Source organism: Silurus aristotelis, assembly GCF_946808225.1.
Source record: "Silurus aristotelis genome assembly, chromosome: 17".
In the NCBI taxonomy this organism is placed as follows: Eukaryota; Metazoa; Chordata; class Actinopteri; order Siluriformes; family Siluridae; genus Silurus; species Silurus aristotelis.
Genome location: NC_139590.1, coordinates 5,868,654 through 5,889,450, shown reverse-complemented (window position 1 = coordinate 5,889,450; position 20,797 = coordinate 5,868,654). Strand labels below are relative to the sequence as shown.

Sequence of the window (20,797 nt, the reverse complement as noted above, 5' to 3'; positions counted from 1 at the left end):
TATCGAGTCAAATCAGTGTGTGACTGACCTGCAGAAGGACTCAATTTATTGGAGAAATAGATCCACAGTCTGATGCTTGTCCACACAAGTCAGTGGAAGAGTGGGCTGAAATTGACAGAAATATATAACAAGGCAATGGATTTCTTTCCGGATTAGTGGCGTTATTAAGGCAATTTATGGAACAGACAAGTATTAGAAGAAAATTCTCATTTTTACCTGCAAAGTCCAACAACAATTTGCAATTTGATTACGTTTTGGTGGCTTTGAAGTCACTCAAATTGACTGGTTCCAACAAGCATGATAAAATACCGTGACACTCATCTACACAAATTCCATTCCTCCTTACAATAAGGTGATGTTCTGGTTGGATGTGACTCATTTTTTTTTTCACCCCAGGTATTTCAGATTAGTCATATTCCCTAATGAGTCCTGCCTATTTGCTTCTCAGAGCCTGCTGTTCGACTTTGGCAGTGAGCTCTACTTGTGGCATGGAAAAGATGTTTCCCCCAGTGACAGGAAGCTGGCATTGCATTTGGCTCAGCAGGTATGGAGCGGTGATTATGACTACACCAACTGCAGGATGAACCCCCTAGACCCCTTTGGGAGAAATAACCAGATTGAGAGGTGTGTCTGACAAACACTCAGACAGCTAAGAATATCATACAATGTAGAGATTCTATAACTAGATACGTTTGCACATTTAGGAAGGGTGTGGGTCGGCCAGGTTGGGCTCTGTTTGGCCGTATCTTTGAACAGAACGAGACGGTTCTCTTCCGGAGAAAGTTTGCAGATTGGTGTGAAAAAGGACAAGGCGTGACTCCCAATGGACAGGAGGTCAAACAGGTGAGCAACCAGCAACATCCACTGAGTAATTAGGTCTCCATAATCAAGGAATTAATTTTGTGTTTAATGTTTTATCAGGTAAACAAAAAGGTCTTGGAAAAACGTCTGTTTGACACTGGTAACTGTAACTCAGTTTTGATACTGATCTTCTTATAGCCTGGGCATCTTTGTGGAGAGCAACAATTCTAATTCTCAAATCCTCAGAGAGTCCATGAGGTGCCATGTTGAACATCCAGTGTTCAGTATAATAGAATTGTACTCAAAGCACCAAATTCTATGTGCTCTAATACACACGATACACAAATGTGTATGGTCCTGTCAAGCAGACTGGGTGTACTTACTTTTATGAGATACTGTACATTCCTGATTAATGAATGTCCACAAAACAATGAATTTACTTCAGCTGACTGTAACGCTTTCTCTCTAGACTTCCTCTCTTGTAGATTCTCAGGCTGAGACATGGTCATGTGACGCGAAAGACCTGTTTGCTGGAAAGTGCATGTCTGAGGTGAAGCCTATAATTCTGCATGGTGTAGACATACAGAGAGGCCGGGACTTGGTCACCCTTGCTGATGGCCAGTCGGCAAAGCTCAGTACTGTTTCTGTAGAATGTTGGCATACTGGAATAGGAGAAGATTGCCGAGTGGCTTCAGAGAGCTTGGGGCAGTTACATGAGGACAACACGTATACTATTTGCTGGACGTACCGTCTCAGTGCTACCGGTGAGTGTGTGTGTGTGAGCGAGAAAGACAGTTGCTTATGACACAATATGTGGTTGTTATTGTGCAAAATTATAATACACTAATATATATGTATTATATGACTAAGGGAGTAAAAGAACACAAAATTGATGGTTCGGTATGTACCTCAATTTTAAGTCACAGTCCGGTTAATTTTTTGGTCTTATTAGGGGGAAATGCAAAACACAAAATTACTTGTAATTAATTAACATTTGCGAACATCAACAGTTGAAATAAAAAAAATTTAAATATTAAAAAACACCTGATTGGTTTAAATAAAAAAAAAAAAAATGTAATAAATCAAATTAATGCAATACACTTTTTTATATATATATATTGATTAGTTTGAGTAATCTATTAAATATGCACAAATTACATTGATTTTTAAAAATCTAATAGTTTACATTTATAGGTCCCAATTTGGGTAATACCGATTTGTGTTTTTTACATTTAATATTTAATTTTTCAAACGTGTTCTGTTTAACTGTTCTATTATTTCAGCATAAATTAACAAATGTCTGCATTTAAGAAACACACGAGTTGTTTATTTATTTATTTATTTATTTATTTATTTATAAATAAATAAACAATTCTATCCATCCTTAATTCAGTCATTCACTCCCTCGATATGTGGACTGTTTCAGTACAGATCAAGTAGCCACAGTAACACAAGTGAAAGACTAAACAAACTTAACTTAATATGTGCGTGAGGTATTTTAACCGTATTCCGCATGTAAAACGAGTATTTTTTTCAGTGCACCGTACCAAAAGTCATGTCCTGGAACGAATAAATGTACTGTTACACTCCTACCAGCTATTAATGTGTTTACCTAAATGAATCACATTTTAAGCTTTATCGTGTATCCTAGAATGTATATGTATGTTTGTCCATGTGTATACATCTAAAGGTATCCCTGAGGATCAAAGTTTAGACCAGGAAAGCTCCACCTTTTTTATCTGGCAAGGACGGCACTCTCAGATCAACACACTTGACCTGTCCCTGCCATTACCCTTTGGGAATGAGCCACTGGTGAACGTAAAGGAAGGGGAGGAGCCGCCATGTTTTCTGCAGCTTTTCCAAGGAGGCCTGATCATTCACAAAGGACACAGTAAACACACAGGTACACAAACTTATTATATAATATAAGCTGACCTATAGCATGATGTGCTCATACTACCAACTACATAAATGATTAATAAACTTCCTAAATGTGTAGGCATCGAAAATGTCAATTTTCTTGTTTTATCTATTTAATCTGGAGCCAAGTTGGTGTTATGGATGCCATAATGAGCAAATTCTATTTGTAGCTTAAATTATTACCATCCAACCAATCAGAATCAAGAATTCACCAACCATAATGGTGTATATATCTAAACCTTCATGATCATGTAAAAACCCCAAAATGCTTACACTGATCTGATTGTGTGTGCATTTTTTCAGGTGACTGGCGCCTGTTTTGTGTGAGGGGTGCTGTGCCTGTCGAGGCAAGTCTGTTAGAGGTGGAATGCTCTACCTCAAATCTGCGTTCTCGTGGCTCTGTGCTTCTAATAAACAGCCAGCAGGGGGAACTTTACCTGTGGCACGGCTGCAAGGCCCACGCTAGTGCACGTCAAGTTGCCAAACACACCGTCCAGCAGCTAACACACGTGTAAGAATCCTTCCCCAGACTAATAAGGAGAAAACTGTGCATGCGGAACTCCAAAAAAAAAGTTTGAAAGTGTATGGAAAATTTGATTAGATTAATTTCCAGGTCTGGATTAGTTTGGAAAAAAGTATGCAGAGTACAATGAAATTGTTTCCATTTTATTTTCCAATTCAGTTTTCTAAAATATAAAAATTTTGCTGTTTATTTACTTCTGGCTCTTTGGAACGTTTCTGCAATGAGTAAAAGCCTAAATTTTCACATATTACACTGGGACTACACATAGTAAAAGCGCCATTTAAGTTTATTTCCTTTGCAGGGTGTTTTTCGACTGAAATCGCTGCCTCAGTGTGGATGGAAGCCCAAAATGGAGAGAAAATTATGCGTTTATAAAAACATATTATTGATGAGGTTTTATTTTATTTTATTATTTTTTGTATAGTTAAGATCAGACTCTCAGCACTGCCAAAAGAGACCGGATCTGCTAGACCGGATCTGCACAGCTGTGATTGGTTGTTGCGTTGTGAGGCAGCAGTTGCCATGACAGTATAGCACCCCCAACCTAAAAACATGGAAAACATCAGAGATTCAGACTCTGGCATACATCAGAGATTGTAATAGCTAGAATATTATAGCTGGAATATATAAAAAGGTAAATAAATCGCTATTTAAGAGGTTAAATATGCTCAAAAAACTCTTTAGGGGAAGTCTATATTTGAGTCTGGAAAAGTATGGATTTTTTTAAATGTATAGTCACATGATTTAAAGAAACCAGTGACATCGGGTTACTATTTGGCCCTGTAGAAATAGTGTTGCAATGTGTGTATACTAATGTGATCGGTGTGTATTAGGCGTCCCCCTGAGATGGGATTAAGCAACAGCAATCTGAACATTCAGGAAGTAGAAGAAGGGGCAGAGCCTGCAGCATTCTGGAATGCTATCGGACCACAGGATAGGAAGGCGTATGACTGCATGCTGCAAGGTGACACTTTTCCATATGTCCACATAAGAAAACGAAAGGCCTTGTTTGAAATATCTTAATTACAATAAATTCATTCATGTGCTCGTGTTTTTTCTAGATCCTGGCAAGTACAACTTTACTCCCCGCCTCTTTTACCTGAGTGCCCAATCAGAAATGTTTAAAGGGGTGGAGCTGTTATGCGCATCCGGAGCAACTGGGGTCGTTACGGCGATGCCTTTTTTCCAGGACTGCTTATACTCTGTGCCACAGCCAGGTGAGAGGGATGTATACACATGGCTGAGAGAAAGCAATAGACAAAGAGTCATAGAGAGAAATGGAGACAAACATCCTTTCAGTGTCTCTGCATGTCTTTCTTTAAGAGACTACAAGAGAGACAGACTGAGAGACTGTAGAAAGACAAAGACAGGCACAGAGTGGGACAGGATATGAAAGAGACAGACATCGTTTCTTTCTGTGTGAGAGAAAAAGAGGGACGCAGACTGAAAGAGAGAGAATGGACAATCAGAAAGAGATGGAGATAAATATTTCAAAAGAAATACACACACTACAAGATAGACATAGAGACTAAGAGAAAGATTGACTGTGGTAAAAGGACTGATGCAGATGCTATAAAAGAGTGAGAGACACAGACAGACACAAAGACTTAAGAGTGAGGAGGCAAAGACTGGGAGAGAGAGAGAGAGAGAGAGAGACTGAGAAAACGAGACCTTTATACACATTAGGAGACGGTGAGAGACACTGAGACACTGCATATGTCTTTGCAGCTTTGTTCCTGCTCGATAACTCGTTGGAAGTTTATCTATGGCAGAGCAGCTCGATTCAGAACTCACAGCGCCCCCACTGGGACACGGAGAGAAAATGTGCAATGGAGACGGCACTTCAGTACTCCAGAGGTCAGAGAAAGTAGCGATAATAGTCGGTAGTGTTTGTTTTAGTTATGGTGCAGAATGAATTCGGTGTGTGTGTGTGTGTGTGATGCAGAGAGAAACCCCAGACGGCCTCCTCTGGCATATTTTATCGAGGAAGGAGCTGAGCCTCTCACCTTTACTAACGTTTTCCCGTCCTGGGAGAGAAGAGTAACACAGGTCAGTAGGCCATCATCATAATCATCTTTATCATAGTAGGGTTGCAAGATTATACCTGAAATGAAGATTAAGATGATTCTTATACACACAAAAGAATCTTTCCACAGACTAATGAGGGGAAAAAATGTGCATGCAGAACTACATAAAAGTTACTACACATGGCTCCTACGCATTTTAAAAAACAAACAAAAAAAAGGTCTGGAATTCGATTTGAGTGATTTTCCAGATTTTCTGGATTAGTATGGTGGAGGAACACTTGAGTTGAAAAATATTTGTGTATCCATACGATTGCCCTATTCTATTTTCTATAATTAAAAAAATAAGAATGTGTAAAATTCCTTTTTTTTTTTTTTTTTTTTTACAAAACAAAGGTTATGTCTATACTAAATACAATTTAAATACATTTAAAAAACAAAAAAAAATTGTGGATTTAACTTCTGCCTTTCAACTAAATTTGATAAATTTATTAAAAAAATATTTTCTGTACATTTTTCAGGCAAGATTATTATTTATTTTGTTTTTATATATTCTAATTGATGGATCTGATGAGATTTTTCTACTGTAGGTTTACTTAAGAGTTGCAGCCATGTTTTTCTTATTTATCTGTAAACTTTGCACTTAACTACTTTTAAACCCACAAAAATCACCCGGTTTCGCATTAAGACGTTCATGAAATGAGACCCTCGACTTCCTTAGATTGATTTTATCCTGTAAGTGCTGAACACAAACCCAATTAAACTCCTCAGCGTGCTGCGGCTGCACGCACAGAGAGCTTGGGATTTAATTTATCACAGAAAATTTAAAATGTTCTCTAATGCCTAGTAATTAGCCAACATTAGATAAGCTCACTAACGTCTCTGCTGATTGATTGATTAATTAAGTGAGCTGAGCACAAGGAAAATATAATGAAGTGTGCAGCTCTTGTCTTATTATAAGTATTACTGTTTATTATTATAGGAAAGTAATACATTTTCCCAAAACAGCCTGTTCTGAAGTGTGAAAAAAGAATGACATAGTCTTGTCTATAGTAGTTTTTAGTTACATTTCATGTTATAGAACATATAAAAAAAACGTATTATAGCAGCTAGAGACAGTATTTTTTCTTCTGCAGTTATTGTCAAATATATGCAGAATATACTTTTTTTCTTTATGCTATAGAGAAACCACATCATAAAGACTTTCCCATTTCTAAAATCATATTTAAAGCTCAAACTGTGTAACAGTCACGTGCTGGCACTGGAGATTCCCTCCATACTGGAATCAACAACACCGTGTTTTTCAATCCAGTTATACAAGTAAAGAATAATATGAAAGCTATTTTTTGGACCAATCAGATTTGAGAATCTAACACTGGGATAAATCTGCATTAGGTGGTAAAAGTGGATTGAATCCATGTCTTTGTGTGTGTTGTTGCATGTGCCCCTGCAGGCCCCCTCCGTGCAGAAGAAGTTAACATTAGTGCAGGACGTATTGGCGCTCCTGAGCGGGACTCAGTTCTCTGTGCAGGATCTGTTAAAAAGACCTTTACCAGACGGGGTGAACCCTCTGCACCTGGAGACCTATCTGTCTGACCATGACTTCCAGGTGAGTTACAAAACCTCATGTTTGTTCGATCAGGGTTATGCCTTTCAATGTTCAACATTTGACCCGATCTGTTAATGTAATATTCTAGGAAGAACTTGGGGAAAATAAATTTACACATGTATACATTTTGTTTCAATTATTTTTTTTTTTTAATTAAATTATCAGCAATTTGCTCACTTGTTAACAGAGTCTTATGATTCATATCACGTCTGCATCTGTCTCATGTCGCTCAGAACATCCCAAAATTCTTAAAAACCTATAAACCACATGTAGCTGGACAATATTTTTTTATAAAAGTGAAAGCAATGTGAAGGCAGGGTTGGAAATGTAAAAGCAACGTGTATGTCTTTGTTTGCAGGTGGTGTTAGGAATGAAGAGGAAAGACTACAACTCCTTGCCAGAGCTGCAGCAGTTTAACCTGAAAAAGAGCAAAGGCCTGTATTGAAGCTGCGTGTAAAAAAAACAAAACAAAAAAAAACTACTGAACCAGAACTACTGAAGACTTTTTTTTTTTTTTTTTTTTTTTTTTTTGTAATCCCTGTTTTTGAAAGAATACTATTTTCTTGCAATGTCATCCCCTTTTCCATGTACAGTTCTAACCTAATAAGTACGTAGTAAAAATGTGTGTGTGCGTGTCTTTTGAGTGTGGTCACTTAAGTGCCTTGCAGAAATTCATCCACTAATTTTAGCCAAAATTCCAGGGGTCTTTAGAGGACTGCCCTCCCACATTTACTCTGTCCCTCAATCGCTATCCCTTTATTCCTGTCCTGGAGGAGGCGGGGGAAGCACTAGTTGTTTTATTGACCTGAAATTAAATCTGGTATCTTTGATCAGCTGTAAGAACACAAATAAACTGGAATGAAATGTCTTGTTTTTTTTTTTTCCTGTAAGAAACTTTAATTTAACAGTACACACTATTATAAACAATAGAAGGAAAGTGAAAGGCTACAGAGAAGCAGTAACTTAAAAGTGGATATACTGGCATATAAAATATTATATATACATACACCTTTTTTATTTTACGCAAACATCATACACAAACACACCAGATCTGTAGTGTGCGATTACAACAGACCATAATTTCAACAAAAAAGAAAAGCACACAATCTGTTTGACTAAATAAAACGTGACGAGAGAACATTTGCCAAAGTTGTACTTGGGAGTTTAATCAGCTTTCAAAAAGCGGTTTAATAGTTTGTCACGCTACATTTCCCCAACTGAAGCAATTCTTTGATTACTTTGGTAAGTCTTTGTTTAATTCTGTGTAACTGGTAAGAAAAAAAAACTTAATGAAGACAATTATTTTTTTCCGAATTCAAAGTTCTGACTTGCATAAGCATGACTGTGGAAAAAAAAAAAAAAAAAAAAAAACCTATTGTAAGCACCCGTGAGAAATTGAAAAATGGTGAAATCTTCCATTAATATGTGCTCATGAAACAGCTGGATACGCATGATTTGATCGGCATCTAAATGAGATCCTTGAGAAACAGAAAAGTGTCAAAATGTTTCCCTAAAAATTTCACAGTGGCCACTAGTGAGTAGTAATGAGGCTGTAAGTTTCGATTTAGTTTCCAGCAGTGTATGATGCCATTGCTATTTTGTCGCCTGAGATAAGACCAGTTGTCAGATTTTGGATGAAAAGCACAGAGACACACTCATAATCTCCTACCATCAACAACAAATGGTTTTGAAGGAAAATGCTTAAGAAGCTGCACAACCAAATCTACATGATCGAACTGTGTTCGTTGCTAATTAGGCGCTACTGTAAAGCACTACCAGCAGTGTGTGTGTGTGGGGGCAAATATGACTTGCAGAACAATTCATCAAAACAGTTTTCCACTTCTACCCCAAGAAATGAACAACTACATGGTTAAATGAATATTTAGAAAAAAACGCAGTACATATTTCCTCCATTAGGGCATACAAAAATACCAATGCTAGGATTGCATGTGCTCAAGGTTAGACTGGCAGTGTTTAAGACTTTTTGTTAATGTTTAAGCTGGCTGTGTTGGCATTTGGTCAGGTGTGTGAGCAGTAGGGTGAGGTTAGGGAATTAGAAAGGCTTTAAACATCATGTGATTCCGGATTGCAGGCCACAAAGAAATGGAGCGTTTGTACAAATTTATGACTGGCAATGTCGAGAAGCATGAATCTGAGCATGAATTTTCCTCCAGTGTCTAAGAATGAGGATAAACTCCACATTTTATACAACTTGAATACATAATACTTGTGAAAACTGCATATTAAGTCTACAGTATAGGTTTCATGTTTACTATATACATAATGTATCTGACTAAAGGCAGAAAAATGAATTCTGGTAAATTTGGGCACTTACTGTTTCCACCACCTACAATAATAAACACAAAATCTCATGCTATAAAAAGGTGGATACGAATATTAGAAGTGATCGCTTCATATCATTTACAGGAATAGGGTGATTGTAACTATCGCGGAAAACAATGTAACAGATTTAAAAAAGGTGTTTGTGCAAAAAAACAAAAAACAAAAAGGCTAAGTATTTATGTGGATTGTAATTTGACCTTTTTGGTCAAATTCAGATTTGTGTACAAGTGTGTGTGTGTATTTGTGATTAGATGGACTGCTCTCTTTCTGGTAGCCGTCGCTCGGGTTCCGACGCCAAGGCTGCCTCCCTGAGCACTACCATGTGATCTTCAGCTGCGTGCAGCGATTGGTCGATCCAGTCTAGACTGCCCGACATGTGACAGGCGTTCCTTGTCACCAGCACTAAGTGACTGACGGACAGTAACAATGCTGTAGCCCTGAAAAGATACACAGAAACCATGTCGGAGCAGGAAGCATGACGTTCAATGTTCCAACTCGCTTACAGGTGCAAAAAGTAAGAATATTTGTTTTAATGCTCACCTTGTGACTCACCTTCTGAGTGTCTTTCAGATTTTAAATTTAAAAGATTAAAACCTTCTAATTTATACTATCCTACAAAAATGCTTTTTTTTTTGGGAAAAGAATATTTTGGTCAAAACTAAAAGTATAGTGCATTCTTAACAAATTAAGTGAACTGAATGGAAAATACAATGATCTATTCCATATTAACGAACCTAAACAGAAAGTCAATTGACTTTTTTTATTTTATTATTTTTTTTGAGACCCACACGGGCCAAAATATATTTTGTTGAGGGAAACGGAGTGTTCAAAACCACTATGCAAATCCCAATTCTTCCAAATTGGCAAATTTGACCAGTTATTACCGTAATTTCCGGACTTTAAAGCGCATCCAAATATAAGCCGCACCCACTGAATTTGACAGATTTTTATTTTGAACATAAATAAGCCGCACCTGTCTATAAGCCTCAGGTTCCTACACTGAAACTAATAAACTTTACACAGGCTTTAAAGACAGTGTCTGTTACACGGCTTGTATCTAAACAGTAGCCGACCAAGAAAGTCATTGTTCACTGTCTTCCTCCTTCCTTTCACAACTATTTCTCTCGAGTTTTTCTTTTGGCATCGTCGTGCGTTTAATCTTTTCTCCTGATGCCGTGCAGCTCAGAACACAGGTGAAGTTCATTTTTCATGCCTGTTCGACAATGTTATGGGGCTCAATTTATTTGCATGAAGCTTGTGAAACCGGGAAAAACCCAGGAAAAATACATAAATAAGCCGCTTCGTTGTTTAAGCCGTGGAGTTCAAAGCGTGGGAAAAAAGGAGCGGCTTATAGTCCGAAAAATACGGTAATTAAAAGAGAGTCAAACCTGTGTAATGACAGAAATCAAACAGGAAATATCTTTACCTGGCATCAAGAAGGATCGGATCCAGTGGGGGATACATGGACCGAACCACATCATCTACCCTGTGAAATCATGATATACAAAATTCTCCACAACTCCTCATCAAAAAAGACTAAAAGCAGAATTTACAGGATTCTTTCTGTTACCAAAATTTATAGTTTGTCATTTAAAATCTATCAAAATATGGGCGAGTTACTAAAATAATTTTGGATCAGACAATGTTTCTTTACTTGGTAGCACTATATAGCTCATAGCACCAATGCATAACAAAAAAAACTATCCATGCCTGATCAACTACAACTGGGGAATAAAACAAAAAAACGAAAATAAAAACCCTATTCCAAACGATTTCCTTATAAATGCTGTAAAAACATATGAACTAAAGATGAATGGTTTGTTTGGATTCACACGAAAATGATAGGAAATTGCTTTGGCTTCTATTTTTGTATTTACCTGGGGCTGATGCGTTTGGCCACCGTGATGATGTCACTGAGGCTGGCGGGGGCTTTTACTTTAGCTCCAGAGCCCATCGTCATGGCAACAAGTTTCTCTGTCAGAGTGTGGCATATCTGTATGAAGGCAATCAATATCCGAATGAACCAATCAGCAAAAGCCTGTTTTCAAGTACGATAACGTGTGATTACTGTAGAGTTCAGACTTTTCGGGGGCACATAAATTACCTTCAGGATGGAGATACAATGAGACACTAGACCGCTGAGGACAGAAAAAAAAAAGTACAGACAGACACAAAGATGATGAGATGACGGCTGATAAGGGTGATCTTGTGTATAATTATCATTATGAATGCGGAGTAGGACATGGTGAAGAGGCCGTACGAGGCGTCTTCGATCCATTCTTCGTTCTCCAGGATGGCTTCGATGTGCGGGTTGGTGATGACCACGTCCTCCAGCTCCAACTCGGACGGCTCGCTCTGAGTCTCCATCGCTCCAATCAGATCCAGTGTGGGCCTGAGAGGGGAAATGAGTAGTAAAGCTTGAGACGTGATAGCGACATAACAGGCCTGTAGACTGGCCACTTAGGCTTGAGGACTGCAAGACATCAAACAGTGAATTCACAAACTTACTCAGGAACTCAGGATACTCAGAAACATAGCTTTTTCGGAAATAATAAAGTTTTAGTTATGTTTTATAACTTTTACAGAGATTTTGTATTTACTTTGACTCAAAATGATGCAGCAAATTGGGCTGATGGCAATAACGATGGCGACACACGACCACCAGTGCCACGAAGGACGCGAGGAAAACGGTGGCCAAAACTCCAATGGCCACAATAACCACTGTCTCCATTGTGATATCTCAGATGTCAGGATGCAGTCAGAGGCTTTAACCAGATGTCTGGGGTTCAGCTGAGGAAACAGATAACAAATGTCAAACCTTTAGATATGAGCTGCTGTAAATAGTTGCTAAAAAAGGCATCATAACACTTCATGTACTGTATGAAGGTTTGTTAAAAAAACATGTAACTATGAACTTTTTTTAAGAACATTTTTAAAACATTTATTCATTCAGAATTCAAGACATGTAATTTCTCTTGTCTGCATTATAAAGGGTTTATAAGTTCCTTAAAAAGCACCGGACGCAGAGTGAAAATGTCAGACTCGGGTTCTGAATGAAAAAAGTTATGAAGTACTCAAAAAATGTGCCTTCCATTGTGCAAATATAAAATCCTCTGAATGTTTCAGACGTACTTACAGATTGGAGATTTAGGACCGAACAAAGAAAAGACGTTAAAATATTGAATCCAATCAATTTCTCAGCAAACCCTGTTCATGAAAACTTTGATGAGACAGTATGACCTTAAACTGATAAATCCAGTTATTTGTGCGTTTGCATATTAGTAGCATATAACCTTTAATATTTAAGCCTTATGTCTATTTAAATACTCTATAATGTGAATCCACATTCTCTAAGATCTCCTTATTTTAACATGTTAGTGTGTATAAGTCTGTGTGTGTGTGTGTGTGTGTGTGTGTGTGTGTGTGTGTGTGTGTGTGTGTGTGTGTGTGTGTGAGCAAGCATACATTGTATCAGGACCACACCTATTGAACCTTAATCCATGATGAAGTTGATGATTAACTACTTCACCCTCTTTAACTCGCGTGCATGTGTGTGTGTGTGTGTGTGTGTGTGCACACCCAGTAATGTAGATTTAATATTTAGATGGATTAGGTGTGTGTGGGGAAAAATTTTTGTAACATTTTGCTCTGGTTTCGAAGATCTTAACAGTACATAATATAATATATAATGTAAATATAAATAAGGTTTATTCTACCTTCAAATGATTCACATTAGTGATTAAATCATAAACACAATCTTTCTCAAAATTTTGAGAAGAAAGTTTCAAATATAAAGGTATTCATAGGGCAATTATTTATAACAATATTCACTTCCTCAATGTTCTCATTTTGGAAACATGAACAGAACTTCAATCTGGACACAGCTAATAATTCTTTTGGATTCTTTCTCATTTTTGTGCCAGTTACTACAAATAATTAGAAATATATGAACCATTATGCCACCTTTATGGTAGAAAGATTTGATATACTCTGGGAAATTAAAATCGAATTAAAATTAGAGTGAATACATTCGTACCAAATGTTTGACCCAAAATTTTAAACATGGTTTATCTTTTTTTTAATCAAGAGCGAGATTTATGTCTGTCCTCTATTCTCAGTTATGGCTCTAAGATTCTATCATGCTGATTATTCTCTAAAATTCTGCTTCTGAATGCTGGAATTCTTTAATCGGATCTACTCGAGCCACTCCGACTGTATCAGCTCTCTCTGCAAGTTCACACAGTGTTTAGGGTGCCAGATTAATCCGCTAGTTAGACATGTGTGACTTTATTGTGGTAAAAATGACAAATTTAGCATATTGCTGAAATGTACAATTGTGATTACCTGCAAAAACGTGGCTTGAAATCATTTCTCATTTTTTGTTATATATAAAAGATTACAGAATGCAATCCTTTTTACGCATGAAACGTACTTTACGTCAGGAACGTATTAAGTGGCGGACCCCAAGTTTGTTTAGTCTCCACTATGCACTTCGAGTGCATTTTTTTAATTATTATTTTTTTAAACTTGAATACATGCCAGGGGTGAGAAAAAAAGAAACTAGAGTTAGCGCAGTGTCGCTGTTGCTACTCTCTTCATTCCCGGAAATAAGATTGTTTTTTCCGCATGCATGAAAATGCTAAAGAATCCATAGAGTTAACTTTCTAACCAGAAGTTAGATCATATCTTTATAAAAATTTTATTAAATGTAAAAAACACACCTGTATTACCCAAATTGTGTCTAAACAATGGAAACTATTTAATGACATTTTTTCATTAATTTATTTTTATTTAATCAATTTAATTTGTGCCAACTTAATTGATTATTTAATCAAAAAGATAAAAAAATTATATATATATATATATATATATATATATATATTACACACATCAACCAGTCATAACATAATGAGTGGTAAATTGAATAACACTGATTATATTATAGGCAGCAAGTGATGTGTTGACGTAGCGTAAGGATTTGAGCGAGTTTGACAAGGACCAAATTGTGATGTCTAGACGACTGGGTCGGAGGATTTCCAAAACTGCAGCTCTTGTAGAATGTTCCTGGTCTGCAGTGGTCAGTATAAGTAATTCTACTTAATGATTAAATCTATTATAGACTAACTCACTTTCAAATTTAATATATGCTCAGTTGATTGATTTCTTTTTTTTCTACCGTACAAGCCATCATCTCGAGTTCTAGCAGATAGAAAAATTTCTGTATACAGCTGTTTATTTTGCGGAAAATCATGAAAATATTTGAAAAAATAATATTACAATCTAACCTCGGATCCTAACAGCATGCTCGCATACAGTATATTGTACAACCTTTAATTGTACTGTAGTGTTTATAAATAAAATAAAAAAAATTTCATAATCACATTTAAAAGATACAGTTTACACAATGGAGTTTATAATGAGTGACATTTTTTTGAAATACTGTTTTCTCTTTATGTGGGAAAGAGTTTATAGGGAACGTAATGTCGAGTGTTATAGATCTAAAATAGTAACATTATATTATGCATGTTGATTTAATTCGGTTTTACTTGTATAGTGATTTTAACAATGGACAATTTTATTTAATTTATGTTTAATATCTATGTTATAGTTTAGAGCCTAAAAGTTGATTCCTAATGAGCGAGCCAATGGTGACTCTTTCAAGGAAAAATCTCCCAGAGATGGCATGAGGAAGAAACCTGGAGAGGAACCAGACTCAGGACAGAACCCCTCCTCATGTGGGTGGCACTTAATGTCCATTTATTATACTTATTATCACTGTTTAGATGGGCTGTTCAGATATTGCCAAATAGTGCACTTGTTTTAGTCTCACTATATAGTTTGCTAGAATGTGATTTGGGCACAGCCTGTATTCAGTGGTAACATTTAAAACAATCAGCCTGTTTATTTGTATTTAATCATGTTTAGTTGTAATTATTTATGCAGTTATACGAGGTTTAGTTTGCATTGGAAAAATTAAAAAGTAAATTGCTGTAAGTTCATTATTAACATTAAAGTCTGAAGCACAAAAGTTAACATAAAAAGCAACCCCCCCCCCCCCCCCCCAAAAAAAAAAAAACAAAAAAAACATTAAAACTTGTTTTAATGTTGCCATTTTTCCCGTCGAAATTGCAACCATTTGACACAACTTACAGAAAGAATATGATACATAAAACAAATGAAATAGTGAATATAAATGAATTACCTGCATCCCTCCAGTCGGACACGAAAACAAAGCGGCCGATTGGTGCGCGTGCGCGCGCGCGAGCGTCCTGGAGACGGCGCGGAGAGCTCCGGAATTAGAGCGCGCGCGATGGCAGGAGGAAACGGGGGTTGCCAGATTGGGCCGAAGTGTTTCCCCTCGACAGGTCACTGTGTATTTAAATCATGGGGGTTTAGTGAGCAGCGTTGAGGCGGATTGTAATATTAGTATTGTAATAACTGAATTATGTTAAATGTGAAATATTAAATAATTGCTGCCTGCTTCAGAAATGTCCAGGTTGTGTGTCAAGAATATACTAAAACACTTAAAATGACTGATCGAACAAGTCTTTCTTTCCTTTTTCTTTTTTTGTCAATTAAAGTGACATGTATGAAAGTAACTACAGACCAAACACCCTTTATACAAACCAACTCTAATGACAAATACTGGGGTCCCCACAATTTTTCCATTCTTTAATTGGGCCAGGTCTGTCTGAAACAGAAAATGACATGGGCTGGAGTGAAACCAGGATTATTGTGGATTTAACATTTACTTACTAGTGCATATGAATATGGTTGCTGGATAAATACTGTATAAAATACAAAAAGCATAACACTCCATATTAAGTTCTTCTTCTTCTTCTTTCGGTTGCTCCTATTATGGGGTCGCCACAGCAGATTGTCCGTCTCCATATCCCCCCTGTTCTATACATATGCCTCGTTCAAACCAACTACCTGCATGTCTTCCCTCACCACATTAATAAACCTCCTCCTTGACCTTTCTCTTTTTCTTTTGCCTGGTGGCTCTATCCTTAGCATTCTTTTGCCGATAAACCCCATGTCCCTCCTCTGCACATGTCCAAAAAATCTCACTCAGGCCTCTCTCACTTTGCCCCCCAAATTTCCTACATCAGGGTAACTTCAGTAATCTGATTTCTAATACTGTCCATCCTCATTACTCCTAATGAAAATCTCAATATCTTCACCTCCTGTCTTTTACTCAATGCCACTGTCTCTAATCTATACAACATTGAAGGTCTCACCACAGTCCTATAAACTTTCGCATTCACTCTTGCAGGTACTCTTCTATCACAAATCACTCCTGCTATCACTCTTCTCCACCCACTCCACCCTGCCTGCACTTTTTTCTTCACTTCTCTAACACACTCTCCATTACTTTGCACTTTTGATCCCAGGTACCTGAACTCCTCCACCTCTTCTCCCTGCAACTGCACCACTCCACTGCCCTCCATCTCATTCACACACATGTACTCTGTCTTACTCCTACTGACTTTCATTTTCCTTCTCTCCAGCATGTACCTCCACCTCTCCAGCCTCTTCTCAACCTGCTTCCTACTCTCACCACAAATCACAATATCATTCGCAAACATCATAGTCAATCAAGACTCCTGTCTGACCTCGTCCATTAACCTGTCCATCACCACTGCAAACAGGAAAGGGCTCAGTTCCAATCCTTGATGCAATCCTACCTCCAACTTAAAACAGTCTGTCATTCCTCCTGCTCACTTTACTGCCATCACACTGTCCTTATACATGTCCTGCGCCACCTTCACATACCTCTCTGACACACCAGACTTCCTCATACAATACCACAACTCCTTTCTCGGCACCCTGTCGTACTCTTTCTCTTAATCCACAAACACACAATGCAACTCCTTCTGACCTTCTCTATACTTCTCCAGTAACATTCTCAAAGAAATATATTGCGACCGTAGTGCTCTTCCTCGGCATGAAACCATACTGTTGCTCACAGATGGTCACCTCTTCTCTCAGCCTGGCTTCCACTACTCTTTTCCATAACTTTATGGTGTGACTGATCAACTTAATTCCCCTTTAGTTACTGCAGGTCTGCACATCTGTCTTATTCGTAAAGATCGCTACCAGCACACTCCTTCCCCATTTCTCAGGCATCCTCTCACCTTCCAGAATCTTGTTAAACTTTCTTTTCGGCTTCTCCCGTTAGGGGTCGCCACAGCGGATCCTCCGCACGTTTGATTTGGCACATGTTTTACGCTGGATGCCCTTCCTAACGCAACCCTCCCCAATTTATCCGGGCTTGGGACCGGCACTAAGAGTGGCTGGGGATAGTTCCCTGACCGGGAATCGAACCCGGGTCGCAGCGGTGGGAGCGCTGCATCTTAACCACTAGACCACCAGGGGACTAGAATCTTGTTAAACAATCTTGTTAAAAACTCCACTGCATCTCTCCTAAACATCTCTATCATGGTATGTCATTTGGTCCAACCTACTTTCCTCTCTTTATCCTCTTAATCGCGGCTCTCACTTCCTCCTTACAAATCCTATCCACTTCCTGCTTCACCATCTCCACACCATCCAACATTCTCTCTCTCTCTTATTTTCTTCATACAACAGCTGCTCAAAATACTCCCTCTATCTTCTCAACACACTCTTCTCACTAGTCAACACATTTCCATCCTTTATTGCTCTAACTTGCAGCACTTCCTTTCCAGCTCGGTCCCTCTGCCTGGCCAATCGGTATAAATCTTTTTCTCCTTTATTAGTGTCCAACCTCTTATACAGCTCCTCATATGCCTTTTCTTTGGCTTTCGCCACATCCCTCTTTACCTGCTGTCGCATCTCTTTCTCCTTATGCCTTCCTGCACTTCCTCATTCCACCACCACGTCTCTTTGTCTTCCTTTCTATTTCCAGATGTCACACCAAGTACCTTTCTAGCTACTCCCTGCAGTAGTTGCCCAATTATCCAGCACCTCCTCACCACCACGAGCCCCTGTCTGACCTCTTTCCTGAACCTCACACTACAGTCTTCCTCCTTCAGTTTCCACCATCTTATGCTTCTTTCAGTCCTCAATTTCCTCCTCTTCTTTTTCACCTCCAAAGCCATCCTACAGACCACCATCTGATGCCATTTTACAGCATCCAAACACCTTACAGTCTTTAATCTCTTTCGGGTTGTATCTCCTGCATAGAATATAGTCCACCTGTGTCTTCCTCTGCTCTTAAACATCACCCTGTGCTCCTCCTTCTTCTTAAAATATGTATTGACCACTGCCATTTCCTTCCTTTTTGCAAAATCTACCACTATCTGCTCTTCAACATTCCTCTCCCTAAGGCCATACCTACCCATCACCAACATAGCCATTAAAGCCTGGCCTAATCACCAATCTTTCATTCCTAGGTACACCTTCTACTACTTCATCTAACTCACTTCAGAACTTTTTTTTCTCCTCCATCTCACAACCCACTTGTGGAGCATAGGCACTGATGACATTTATCATCACCCCTTTAACTTCCAGCTTCACATTCATCACTTTATCAGAAACTCTCTTTACCTTTACTACACTCTTACTGTACTCTTCCTTCAGAATCACACCTACACCATTTTACTTTTTGCATTCACACCATGATAGAACAGTTTAAACCTCCCTCCAATGTTCCTGGCCTTACTCCCTTCCACTTGGTCTCCTAAACACACAACATGTCTACCTTTCTCCTCTCCATCATATCAGCTACCTCTCTACCATTACCAGTCATAGTACCAACATTTAAAGTGCCCACCCAAACATCCACTCTCCTACACTTCTCCTTTTCCTTCTGTCTCTGTACACATCTTCCTCCTCTCCTTCTCCTCCTTTGGCCAACAGTAGCCCAATGTCCACCAGTACCCAGTAGGCTAACAATACCTATGGCGGCCGTTGGTAACCCGATCCGATATGAAATTCTGTAATTAAAGTCAGACTGAGTCCGGAATTAATTTCTTTCATTTTAATATAAAACTTAAAAGTTCCAGTCATGTATGGTTGATGTTAACATACACTATATGGACAAAAGTACGAAGACACCTACTGTAAATTCTCCAGCCATATGTGGTTCTTCCCCAAACTGTTACCACAAAGTTGGACCCACACAATTATAAAGGATGTCTTTGGATGCACTTGATTTATAAGACCCAAACCCTATTCCAGCAAGGCAATGCCCTTGTGCATAAAGCTAGTTTCATGATATGTTTGGCATGGGTTGGTGTGTAAGATCTTGAGTGGCCTGCAATAGGGGTTTGACATTATCTACTGAACACCTTTGGGATGGAAAGGAACAATGACTGCACCCCAGGCCTTCTCAGCCTACATTAGTACCTGACTTTACTAACACCTTTGTAGCTAAATGAACACAGATCTCCACAAGCACACTCAAAATCCAAGGAACAGCAAATGGGGACTAAATGTGGATGTTCAAAAAAAGCACATACCAATCTTATGGTCCTGTGTCTGCAAACTTTTGTCCATACAATGCATTTTATATGTGCTTTAGATCATCTGCAAATGTTTTGTCCTTATATGGAAAAGACATTTGGCACACATGGCCTTCCATACCCTCATCGAACACTACACATTTTGTACCACCAGGGGTCGGAATTGAGCCAGTAATGTGTGTGTGTGTGTGTGTGTGTGTGTGTGTGTGTGTGTGTGTGTGTGTGTGTGTGTGTGTGTGTGTGTGTGTGTGTGTGAAATAAAAGTTGGCCAACTGTAAGATTTACATTTCACCAAAAAATATTTTTCAGTCTGTAGGTGTCTGCTATAGAGAGATTTTATTACTAGACACACCAGGCAAATTTGTTAATCAATACCAAAATCAAGCCATCCATTTTTGACTAAAGGTGGCATCAGGCTGGTGCTTGCAAATGGTTTTAAAGCGTTTACATCGAACGCCAGGGTGCAGCAATCAATTTAATGGACGTTTTAGGAGTAATTTTCTTTAAAGATATAAATCCAAAGTCCACATTACAACCAACATAAATACACATACAGCGAAGGTGTTAAAATAAAACATGTGAAGTATAAAGACAACAGCTGACTGTTTTTAATTGTTTTAGAGATCTGTAGGCTTTCAGACAGTGTTGGAGAAACAAATTACAGATAATATCAGGGTTTTTTTTCATTAAAATGTATTATGATTTGGTGCATCTTCACAAGTCAATGATATGATGAAATGTTACAAAAGGAAAATGACAAATTTCAAGGCGGCTTGACATGTAACAGTGATGTTCAATGTGAACAGTGATTAGAGTTTTCTTGAGAGCATTTAATTTTAACAATTGAAAGTAACAAAATAGTAAAAAAAAATCAAAATGGCTACACACTGATTTACTAGCTAATGATAAAACTAACAACCAAAATGTTATCAAATTGTAAAATACTGTTATCCCTCACTTTACCACGGTTCGAATCTGGTCCCCTCGTTTTATCGCGGAATTGCATTTTTCACATAACTCATTTGTTTGGCTGATTTTCCCTGTCTCTCAATGGAATTTATGAATAAAAATATAATTATTAATTATAAAATGAAATAAAATGTTAATACAGTACAGTACTGTATACATA

At 38.0% G+C, this 20,797-nt stretch overlaps 2 protein-coding genes across 9 annotated transcripts in view; one reads left to right on the top strand and one right to left on the bottom strand.

Annotated features, from left to right (window-relative positions):
* svilc (supervillin c) overlaps nt 1-7,745 on the top strand; it is a 33,276-nt gene extending 25,531 nt beyond the window's left edge. For all 7 annotated transcript variants that reach the window (XM_083567215.1, XM_083567214.1, XM_083567211.1 and 4 more), the window contains 11 exons: nt 449-624; nt 705-843; nt 1,271-1,565; nt 2,492-2,704; nt 3,025-3,232; nt 4,078-4,208; nt 4,306-4,461; nt 4,973-5,101; nt 5,190-5,293; nt 6,722-6,877; nt 7,236-7,745. In XM_083567215.1, the coding sequence (XP_083423341.1) occupies nt 449-624; nt 705-843; nt 1,271-1,565; nt 2,492-2,704; nt 3,025-3,232; nt 4,078-4,208; nt 4,306-4,461; nt 4,973-5,101; nt 5,190-5,293; nt 6,722-6,877; nt 7,236-7,322 (1,794 nt within the window). In that variant the 3' untranslated portion in view covers nt 7,323-7,745. The remainder of the gene's footprint in view (nt 1-448; nt 625-704; nt 844-1,270; nt 1,566-2,491; nt 2,705-3,024; nt 3,233-4,077; nt 4,209-4,305; nt 4,462-4,972; nt 5,102-5,189; nt 5,294-6,721; nt 6,878-7,235) is intronic.
* A 272-nt stretch (nt 7,746-8,017) lies between these two features.
* tmem98 (transmembrane protein 98) lies at nt 8,018-19,775 on the bottom strand. 2 transcript variants are annotated; one of them, XM_083567289.1, is made up of 8 exons: nt 19,666-19,775; nt 15,423-15,589; nt 11,821-12,010; nt 11,481-11,612; nt 11,325-11,358; nt 11,098-11,213; nt 10,647-10,706; nt 8,018-9,657 (listed from the first exon to the last, which is right to left on the bottom strand). In XM_083567289.1, exons 3-8 carry the CDS (start codon nt 11,949-11,951, stop codon nt 9,468-9,470), a joined length of 663 nt encoding a protein of 220 aa, XP_083423415.1. In that variant the 5' UTR covers nt 11,952-12,010; nt 15,423-15,589; nt 19,666-19,775; the 3' UTR covers nt 8,018-9,467. The 2 variants fall into 2 exon arrangements, with proteins under 2 accessions (XP_083423415.1, XP_083423416.1); XM_083567290.1 differs by lacking the exons at nt 15,423-15,589; nt 19,666-19,775 and adding an exon at nt 12,357-12,672.
* Between the last annotated feature and the right edge of the window lie 1,022 nt (nt 19,776-20,797).

Bases quoted from the DNA above. Each gene is read 5' to 3' on its own strand.
- tmem98 (XM_083567289.1), bottom strand. From the start codon at position 11,951: ATGGAGACAGTGGTTATTGTGGCCATTGGAGTTTTGGCCACCGTTTTC. The intron at 11,613-11,820 runs GTAAATACAAAA...TTCCCCTCTCAG, and splicing joins CTGCATCATTTTGAGTCAAA to GCCCACACTGGATCTGATTG. The intron at 11,359-11,480 runs GTACGGCCTCTT...TTCTGTCCTCAG, and splicing joins GAATGGATCGAAGACGCCTC to CGGTCTAGTGTCTCATTGTA.